This window comes from Cajanus cajan, chromosome 1, assembly GCF_000230855.2.
Source record: "Cajanus cajan strain Asha chromosome 1, NIPB_CcT2T_4, whole genome shotgun sequence".
Lineage (NCBI taxonomy): Eukaryota > Viridiplantae > Streptophyta > Magnoliopsida > Fabales > Fabaceae > Cajanus > Cajanus cajan.
In genome coordinates this window covers 12678722-12689937 of record NC_138517.1, presented here as the reverse complement: position 1 = coordinate 12689937, position 11216 = coordinate 12678722, and the positions used below count along the sequence as shown (strand labels likewise).

The following is an 11216-nucleotide window of genomic DNA, read 5'->3' as shown; positions in this document are numbered from 1 at the left end:
AGAAACTCATAGCCATGGCCGTGAATTCACAGCCATGGCCATGGGGAAAAATGTGGAGGCAAAAACTCACAACCATGGCCGTGGGGAAAAATGTGGAGGCAAAAACTCACAACCATGGTCGTGGATTCACAGCCATGGCCATGCTGGAAAATGGAGTGACAGAAACTTGCAGCCATGGCCGTGGAAAGGAAACTAAGCTGGCAAAAATCTAGTGCTGATTTGAGTGCTGCAGCGGTGAGGGTAGATGACCGAATTTGGTCTTAAGGTCTTCATGAAAGTTGTAGCCTTGGATGTTAGCTTTCTAATGGCGCTGGAATCACCCAAAAAGGAGGTCTAGAGCTCCCGTTATGACCTTTTTAGTGAGAAAAGGTCAAATTGTCAGCATTAACGGTTGCGGTTTTTATAAGTTTTAACGTGATAGATGAGGGAGTTAGAAACTGAGTTCTTCATGAAAGTTGTAGAAAATGTTTTTTTATTTCATATGAGATAAGGATGAGAGTGATTGTAGTAGAACTCCCTATAGGTTGTTTTATGTGAAGGTTGTTAGTATAAAAATATGTGATTTTGATAAATTACATGTGACACATGTTGTATGATGGGTGAAATTGGTCAACATGAATAGAATGATTGTGTCTATTGCATGTTGTATGTTATAGGATGATGATAATAAGCATTGTAATGTTATCCTTGTGCACTTGAAATGGTGAGAGCATTGATATGCTATTATTGTATAAATTGTTAAGCATTGATATGTTGTTCTTCGTTGAGATGTTAAGCATTGATATGTTATTATTGTATAAATTGTTAGGCATTGGTATTCTATTCTTGGTTAAGATGTTAAGCATTGGTATGTTGCACATGATTGATGGTATTGATCTCTTTATGCATTGACTGGATGTAATGTATATAGTAGATGTATGGTGGGGTGTGGATGCTAAGAATGCGGTGTAACATTATAGCATGATGGGCGTAACTTAGGGTTTGAGGAGAGAAAATTATTTTGAAAATTGAAGATCTCACATAGGATATCTTGGAGTGGTGCTCGGGTAGGCCACTGTTTGGAAAACCCTCCTTGAGTAGTTGTGTCTATTGGAGTAGGTTTCGAGGTGTGTTGAGTCTCCTCCAAATCCTTAGTTAGTGGTTGAGTAAGGTAGGAGGTCGAGGGCTACAACCCTTAACCAAGTACCTAGAAAAGTTGCATGGTTCCTTGAGGATAATCAATGGGCGAATTCCATATCTGACTTGGTAATGCATGTTAAGATTGTGGTAAGTCTATACCCAGCTGTATTACTCCTAACGGTGGAACCATAATTTTCTAGTGTAAGTGATGAAACCTGAGAAACCAGAGGAGAGATTGGTATCCCATTTTGTTGTGATCGAGCTGACGCTTTGGGTGTGAAAACGATTGGGTTGGTTCAATAAGATGGAAATCACTTAGACTGCTCATGTTGTTAGGAGATCTCTGAGTTGAAATGCGTGACAACGCATGTGTTGATGAGTTGATATTATGATGATATGAGTTGTTAAAGTGTTGTGCGTTGTATGTTAAACAAGTTGATGATCATGCTAGCATTGCTAGATTACCTATGTTGTATGTTGCTTTTAAATATGTGTTGTTAAGAGGTGTGTAATATACGTGTTGTTGTTGTTGTGTTGAATTTGATAAGTTGTATAATAGTTATGTTGAGATGTTGATACTTTGTTGATCAGTGTTGATATGTTGAATTAAGTTGAAATGATGTTAAGATGTGTAGTATATGTGTTGTTTGTTATTTGTGTTGGATGTGAAGATGATTATATAGTTGTTATGTTACATATTTAATTATTATGAGTTGTTTATTTTCTCTAGCTTACCCTTGCATGTTTCCATGTGGTTTGGACTGCGATGATCATACGATGTATGAGAACAGGACATGGTAGGTTGGGAGATAGCTGCTAGAGGCCACAGGAGGTCCCTAGAGTAGATGTTCCTTTTGCAGGCTACTTTATAGTAGCAACTTTTGCTATTTATAATTGGATGTTTTTGGTTGCTTGCCTAGCAACTTATATTATAAATATTTTATTTTATTATTTTAGTATATATTATAATAGTATGTTATATTGTTCCGTAATATAACGATCATGGCGGGTTGTTACATTAGGTTTAAGATTTGATTAAACAAATAATCATGAGAAAAATAATCTTAATGTAATTAAGATTTTAAAGGAGACTAAGTTTTGAACAAAAGTCAATAAATGCTCCTACTAAAACTATGACAAAAAATAATTAGTAACGATAAACTCCCATTTGACATAGGTGAAACTTTTACAAAAAAAAATTATTTTATATGAAAAAATTCATTTATGTTTGTTCTTTCCCAAAAACAAAATTAAATATTAAAAGTATCATTTAATTATTCTTAATTAGATTTTTACAATATATTAAATTATTATTAAAAATTATTAATAATTTTAAATCAACAAATAAATATAAAATAATACTCTAATATAAATTATTCTTGGATCATTTTCAATTATTCTTATGGTTTAGGGTTTATTGTGCTTTATTTTTTAATTTTTGTTATTTTTAATTATTTTTATTTTTCAAAAATTAAAATTACAGTATTTCGGAGTGAGGGAAGTAATTTTTTTTAGTTCTTATTCTTATATTTAAAAATTATGGTACTAGTTTTAATCTTTGTTGGAGCCAAACTTTTATATTTTAATTTTGTCATCAAATATGATTTAAGATTGTTAATCAGTGACAATTATATGATATTGATGAGATGATGATTTTTTTAACAATGATCTCAACAATGACATCTGTGATGTAATTTTTTATGTATAATTTGAAGTAATAAATATTAAATTTTATGTAAATCAAATATTTAGACGTGAAGAAAAAAGAAAAATTTGTGTTTAAAAATCGATACCAAACATACACCTCAACGTATTTAAGAGTTGTTATAAAAAATATTCTTACAAAATCACTTTTAGAATAATAATTTTTGGTACTTATGGGTTAAATTTTCACTAACTTTTCTTCTATCACTTTATTTATTTTTATTTGATGATCTTTTCTTTTCTTTATTATTTCTCTCTTAAAGTATAAATATCATCGAATGCTAAATTATATTTTTAATCTTTTATCTTATTTATTATATTTATTTTAATTATTTATTTTTTAAATATTTATTTTGATATTTTATTTCTCAAATTTGAATCAATTTGATTTTTTTTTTGAAACGACTATTTACTATTTTGATATATGATTTTGAATTATATTTTTTAACTGATTTAAAATTTGAAATTTATTTTATTAAACTCATTTATATAAAAATTATTAAATGTAACTAAAATTCGAACAAAAAAATATAATAAACATGATAAAATTGTATAAAAATAAGTTCAAAAATAATTCTAAAAATATAATATCATACAATTTTCTAGTTACTTGTAAGATATATTTTTCACACAATTTTTGATAAGTTTATAGTTCTTTTGAATTTAAAATGTCAATTAAATTTGATAATTTTTATATAGATAAATCTAATATTATAATTTTCACATTTTGAATTATTTAAAAATTAATTTAAAATTATATCATAAAATTAAAATTATTATTACTATAAAAGGATAAAATCAATTCAAATATAAAAATAAAGAATAAAATAAATATTTTAACACGTAAAGAATTAAAAGAAATATAAAATATAAAATAAAGACAAAAAAAATAACTTAATGTAAATAATATGAATCTTAAAAACTAGGCACGAGTATGTAAATGATAAAACAATACATTACCGAGTAAACCGGTCTAGTAGCTATTGTCCTAAGACTATAAAGCCTCAGAAGAACCTCAAAGTCTAACGTTCAACAAACCAAATCATGAACACGTTCTTCTCTGACTCTCTGTAATGGAGAGTTGATTTAGCATCCAGGAGAAATTCTATGGTACCCATTTTATTTGAGAGGGTACCAGTATAATTTTTTATATTTATATCTTAAATAATTTATTTAAATAATATTTATGATATTTTATTCTTTCAAATTTTAAATTATTTATTCATTTTATTTTTATTTTATATATTCTAATTTATTTGTAATAATATTATTATATATTTAAATAGTTTAATTTTAATAATTTTTCAAGTATATTTTTATCTTTTCATTTAAATTTTTTGAATTTTTATATTTTAATTTTAATAATTTGTTAAGTATATTTTTTTGTCTTAAATTTTTCAATTTTTATATTATAATTTTAATAATTTTTTATTTCTACTATTTATTAAATTTTTTTTAATATTTTATAATATTATTGAAATCTTATAATTTTAATTTCTATAATTTTGTCTTACTTTTTATTTTATAAGTATAATTTAGATTATTCATTTTATAATTAAATTAATTATTTTTAAATTTTTTTTTATAAATTTACATAAAAAAATGTATTGAAACTCCTCGATCTTTGAGGATATTGTAGCAATAGAGGAGGTGGATTAACAAAGATCTAAAAATAAAATGTGTAATTAGGAGAGAAGAATTGATTAGATTAGAAAGGATTTAAATAGCGTCGGGTTTAATTTCCTTCTCCAAATGTCAAATTTGTGTGGATTTTGCAACAAAATCTTTCAAGACAAGATAGCCCTCACTTCGATTATGAGTAGTGCATTGACCAAATCAAATGACTTGCTGCCTGATTGGTTTTGTATCAAGCATGTCAAGATGGGGATTGCTAAGAAGTTAATATTACTTTGCTTCGTCGTCAAATTGACATGAATTTATTAAAAAATGTGGATTGATGATACATATCTAAATATGCACTTACACAGAGGCAGGAGATTTACTTATTTTAAAAATAAGTTTACTTAAACTTATTTTATTTAATAATTTATATTTATTATTAAATTTTAATAATTTAATGATTAAATTAAAAGTTTTTAAAGTATATATCTAAGTTTGTAAAATTTTATAAAATTTAAAAAATATTTAATATTTTGTTTCATTAATTTAAATAGACGAGTAATTATAAAAATGTAATTAAGTAATAAAAATATGTTGGTTCATCTAATACTACAATTAATAAAAGAAGTATCTCCTTTATATATTAGTATATATATATATATAATATTGATTATATATTATTACATATATTTATTTTTCATAAATAGTTTAAATATAAAACAAAAATAATAATAAATAGGTTATTATTATAAATCAAATAAATAAACAGTAATAATTTGTTTAAAATTGATTAATTATTTTTAAAAATATTTTTAAAAGTTCTAATATTTCTCTATTTTTCAAATAAAAAAACACACACACACTAATATATAAAGGTAAAATTATAAAATATAATTTAAAATTCTATTCTTCTTTTCTCTAATCACACACACATATAAAGGTAAATTTATAAAATATAATTTAAACTTCTAATTTTTTTTCTATCTTTTTATATAGTGTACTATCTGTACCGCTATGCTGAGCTTGAGCTTGGCTTCACAGCGCAGGACGACCTCGGACACGTGCTAAGCTACGTCAGCTCGACATCCAAATAAATCATAACAGATCTCGGGCCCAAGGCCCAGAAAACTACCGGTGGCATAGTGCAAGCCGAGGTAAGCCAGGAAATAGGGTCAGCTCCCCTACGGGGAGTAATCAACACAATTGCAGGTGGCTTTGCAGGGGGAGGATCCAGCAGCTCGGCCTGAAAAAGACACCTGCGCAATATCAACAACGTCCACTCCACTACCTTGACCTCGCACCAAAGCTCACCGCCGATCACCTTCACCGACGACGACTACATTAACGTCTGCCCCAACCAGGACAACCCAATGGTCATCGCCGTGGAGGTCGCTAATTGGGAGGTCCACAAGACGTTGATTGACCAAGGAAGCTCGGCTGACGTCCTATATTGGCCGACATTCCTCAGGTTAAATATCCCTCACTCCCTTATCCAACCTCACACAGAACCACTAGTTGGATTTGTAGGAGAGCGAGTAAACACTCGAGGATACGTGGACCTGTTGACAACCTTCGGAACCTCTCCCGAAACAAGGAGAATTATGGTCCGATATCTCCTCGTGGAAGCCAACACGTCCTACAACATAATCATTGGGAGGCTGACATTGAACCAACTCGGAGCAATGGTGTCTACCCCGCACCTCACCATGAAATTCCCAGGGAGCGATGGAAATATTATTTCTGTTAAGGCAAACCAGAAGATAGCTCGGCAGTGCTACGCCGAAAGTCTGAAAATCTCTCCATCCGGCGAGCGTTACAAGAGTGATCCCCCCACAGTGGCTCACATCACCCACGTGGATATCACTGACCTCGATCCGAGGTCCGACTCCCATGATGAATGACTAAGTCCCATCGACGAGCTCGACGATCTCCAGATCAGGAAGCTTCCTGGGCAGTGCACAAAAATTAGAAGGTAGTTGAACCCGGAGTTACGACAACAACTCGAGGATGAAATCTCCAAAAACGCCGACCTCTTTGCATGGTCCAGCGCTGACATGCCAGGTATAGATGCTAACTTCATCTGTCACAGGTTTGCAATTCACAAGGAGGCGAAGCCAGTGGCCTAGAGGAAGAGGAAAGTCGGTGGTGAAAGGCGGGAGGCCATCATCACCGAGACACAAAAGTTACTGAACGCCGGCTTCATCCGTGAGGTCAAGTACACCACATGGCTGGCAAATGTGGTGCTGGTAAAAAAGAGCTCGGGGAAGTGGCGAATGTGCGTCAACTATACCTACTTGAACAAAGCATGCCCCAAGGACTCATACCCCTTGCCGAGCATCGACAGGCTGGTTGATGGAGCATCCGGGCACACCCTCCTCAGTTTCCTTGATGCTTACTTCGGGTACAACCAGATCATGATGTACCCACCAGACGAGGTGCACACATCATTTGTAACGACCCGCCACGGTCTCTACACTTAGTGGAATCGCACTACAACTAGTTAACTAAGAGAATATTAAACTGGATAACACATACATACAGGCATAAATATAAAGATCGAAATAATTAAGTTTCTGTATATAAAATATAGCACCATATATGTACAGTCATCCCAAAATAAGCTTTCTAATCTGAAATTCAAGAAAAGACAGAAGGAGTTATTGATCTAGAGGAGAAAAGGAGTTAAACAGAGAAATTTGGGAGAGAAAGGAGCTCACTGACCCAGAGACCTTCTCTCTAAAACTTCTCTCTAGAACCATAACTCCTCACGGCCCCCCCTTCACCCCTATTTATAGGCAATCCGGAGTGGCCAGAACGGCCCGTACCGATACCGGAACGGCCAGTTCTGAACTTCCAGATCACGCACAAAATCCACGCCCAGAACGGCCCGTTCTGAAAACAGAACGGCCCGTTCCGGGACTCATCCAGAACGGCTCGTTCTCCCTCAGGAACAGCCCGTTCTCCCTCCGGAACGGCCCATTCTCCCTCCGGAACGGCCCGTTCTCCTTCCTAGAACGGCCCGTTCTCCTTGCCGGAACGGCCCGTTCTCAACTACAATATGTAGTTCAATTCAGTAGTGTGGAACGGCCCGTTTCAGTTTGGGAACGGCCCGTTCTGGGCTACTGAATCAGCCTTTTTTTTTTTTTTTTTACAATGTTACAATACTCCCCAACAAATAAGAATTTTCGTCCCCGAAAATAGGCTTACCTGAAAAGAGGAATGGATACTGTTCCTTGAACCGACTCTCTTCTTCCCAGGTTGCCTCACTAGTAGCTGCATCCCAAAGAATCTTCACTAAGCTAATAGACTTGCCTCGAAGCTCTTTCAACTTGTGATCAATTACAGCTACCGGTCTCTTCTCGTAAGTCAAGTTTTCTCTAACTTGCACCTCATCCATCTCTATCACGTGACTCGGGTCTCTGATGTACTTCCTCAACTGTGAAACGTGAAACACATCATGCAGGTTGGACAGAATCGGAGGTAACGCCAACTGATAAGCTACTGGACCTACACGACGAAGGATCTGATAAGGACCAATGAACTTCGGTGTGAGTTTCTTGGCCCTTACAGCCCTTCCCACTCCAGTAGTGGGTGTCACCCTGAGAAACACATGCTCTCCCTCCTCAAACTCTAGAGGTCTCCTCCTCTTATCAGCATAAGACTTTTGTCGATTCTGAGTAGCTCTCAACCTCTCCTGAATCTGTCTCACCATCTCAGTAGTCTGAAGAACTAACTCTGGACCAACCACTACTGACTCACCCTCCTGATACCAACATAATGGAGTCCTACACCTCCTGCCATATAGAGCCTCAAAAGGTGCCATGCCAATACTCGCATGATAACTATTATTATAGGTAAACTCTACCAATGGCAACACCTCCTCCCAGCTACCCAGATGGTCCAACACACAAGCTCTCAGAAGATCCTCTAGTGACTGAATTGTCCTTTCCGACTGACCATCTGTCTGTGGATGATAGGCGGAACTCAACCTCAATCTCGTTCCCAACGCCTGATGTAGAGTCTGCCAAAACCTTGAAGTAAACCTTGGATCTCTGTCAGAAATAATACTGGAAGGCACTCCATGCAGCCGTACTATCTCTCGGATATATAACTGTGCAAGCCTCTCCAAGGACCACCTCTTGTTGACAGGAAGAAAATGAGCACACTTTGTCAACCTATCAAATATCACCCAGATAGAGTCACTGTTCCTAGTTGTCCTAGGCAATCCAACCACAAAGTCCATAGTGACACTATCCCACTTCCACTCAGGAATCTCCATCAACTGTAAAACCCCTCCGGGCCTCTGATGCTCAATCTTCGCCTTCTGACAAGTCAAACAAGCGGCTACAAACTCTGCTATCTCCTTCTTCATACCAGGCCACCAAAAACTTTTCTTGATGTCTTGATACATCTTAGTCATACCAGGATGTATGCTAAGACGACTCATGTGTCCCTCCTCTAGAACAACTCTCCTCAACTCTGAATCACAAGGCAGACAAATTCGACCTCTGAATCTTAGAATCCCATCAGTACCAAGCTCAAAACCAGCTGCCCTCTCAGTACCAAGTAATCCCAAAGTCCTTAACAACTCTGGATCCTGTAACTGTTTAGTTCCCACCTGCTTCAAGAACTCATTAGTTATGGTGATCATACCACAGCTAATGTGATCCTGAACAACCTCCACCTCTAGTCTCAAATCTCGGAACTGTTCAATCAACTCCAACTCCCTAATCATCGTAGCCGACATGTGAATGGATTTCCTACTCAATGCATCAGCTACCACATTCGCCTTTCCAGGATGATACATCAACTGGAAATCGAAGTCCTTTAGAAATTCCATCCACCTCCTCTGCCTCATATTCAACTCTTTCTGATCAAACAGATATTTCAAACTCTTGTGATCACTGTATACACTGAATCTCGCACCATACAGATAGTGCCTCCACGACTTCAAGGCAAATACCACAGCTGCAAGCTCCAAATCATGAGTAGGATAATTTCTCTCATGGGTCTTCAGTTGCCTCGAAGCATATGCCACTACTCTCCCTCCCTGCATCAACACACAACCTAACCCCTGGTGAGAAGCATCACAGAACACATCAAAATGCTCACCAGTGTTAGGTAACACCAAAACTGGAGAAGTGGTTAACCGTCTCTTTAGTTCCTGAAAACTCTGCTCACAAGCGTCCGTCCAAACAAAAGGTTGATCTTTTCGAGTCAGTTGAGTCAAAGGCATTACTATTCGAGAAAAACCCTCAATGAACCTCCGATAGTAACCCGCCAACCCAAGAAAACTCCTAATCTCTGTAGCAGTCATCGGACGCTCCCACTGAATCACAGCCTCCACCTTGGCTGGATCTACTGCAATCCCCTCTGCCGATATCACATGCCCCAAAAATCTCACCTCGGACAACCAAAACTCACACTTGGACAGTTTGGCATACAACTGTCTCTCTCTTAACACCTCCAAAACCGACCTCAAATGCTCACGGTGTTCCTCCAATGATCTAGAATACACCAAAATATCATCAATGAAGACCACCACAAATCTGTCCAAGAACGGTCTAAAGATCCTGTTCATGTAATCCATGAACACTGCTGGAGCATTAGTGACACCAAAAGGCATCACCACATACTCATAGTGACCATACCTAGTCCTAAAGGCAGTCTTCGGTATGTCACTCTCCTTCACCCTAATCTGGTGATATCCGGATCTCAAATCAATCTTTGAAAACACTGAAGCTCCCCTCAGCTGATCCATCAAATCATCAATCCTTGGAAGGGGATATTTATTCTTTATCGTTAATTTATTCAGCTGCCGATAATCAACACACAAACGGGCCCCACCATCTTTCTTCTTCACTAACAGTACCGGAGCACCCCAAGGAGAAACACTGGGCCTCACCATCTGTTTCTCCAACAAATCCTCAATTTGTGTCTTCAGCTCTACCAACTCAGCTGGAGCCATCCTATAAGGAGCCACTGATACCGGTCCTGCACCTGGTACCAGATCAATGCTAAACTCAACATCACGCCTGGGTGGCAATCCTGGCACATCATCTGGAAACACCTCAGGAAATTCACTGACAATCTCGATCCCAGCGATAGCTCTCTCTGTCTCAATACTCAAAGTTGCAAACAACATGAAGCACTCAGCTCCATCCCTCATCAACTGCTCAGCCTGACCCGCTGATACCAACACCTCATCCTCCAACTGAGGAAACATCAACTCTCTCCGAGCACAATCTATAAGGATGTGATGGGCAGATAACCAATCCATCCCTAAGATTATGTCGATATCCACCATGGGCAACACAATCAGGTTCACTCGGAACCTCCTACCAGACACCTCTATCGGGCATCTCACACACATCTCCGACGTCACCACAGAAACTGAAGCCGGAGTAGACACAAACAAATCAACATGCAAGGAAGATACTGACAAACCCAATCTCTTCACACAATCAACAGAAATAAAAGAATGCGTGGCTCCAGAATCGAATAAAAATAAAACATCCTCACCTGCTGCCTTCCCCTTTCCCTTCACTAAGTCTGATGAAGTAGAAGCCTCTGCACCTGACAATGCAAACACTCTCCCCGCAGCTGTAGGTCTGGGTGGCCTCGGGGCACTCCCAGATGAAGTCGCCGGTGTATGACAATCTCTAGAGATGTGGCTTGGCCTACCACATCTGAAGCAAACATTCCCCGGAAGGGAACAATCTCTCACCATACTACAAGAATTCAAACATCCTATTAGTAACATAATACCCCCA

General features: G+C 36.7%; 1 protein-coding gene across 1 annotated transcript; it reads left to right on the top strand.

Annotated features, from left to right (window-relative positions):
* Positions 1 to 5813: 5813 nt before the first annotated feature.
* LOC145958966 (uncharacterized) lies at positions 5814 to 6344 on the top strand. The gene has a single exon (XM_083076768.1). It carries the CDS (start codon positions 5814 to 5816, stop codon positions 6342 to 6344), a length of 531 nt encoding a protein of 176 aa, XP_082932894.1.
* Positions 6345 to 11216: the final 4872 nt, after the last annotated feature.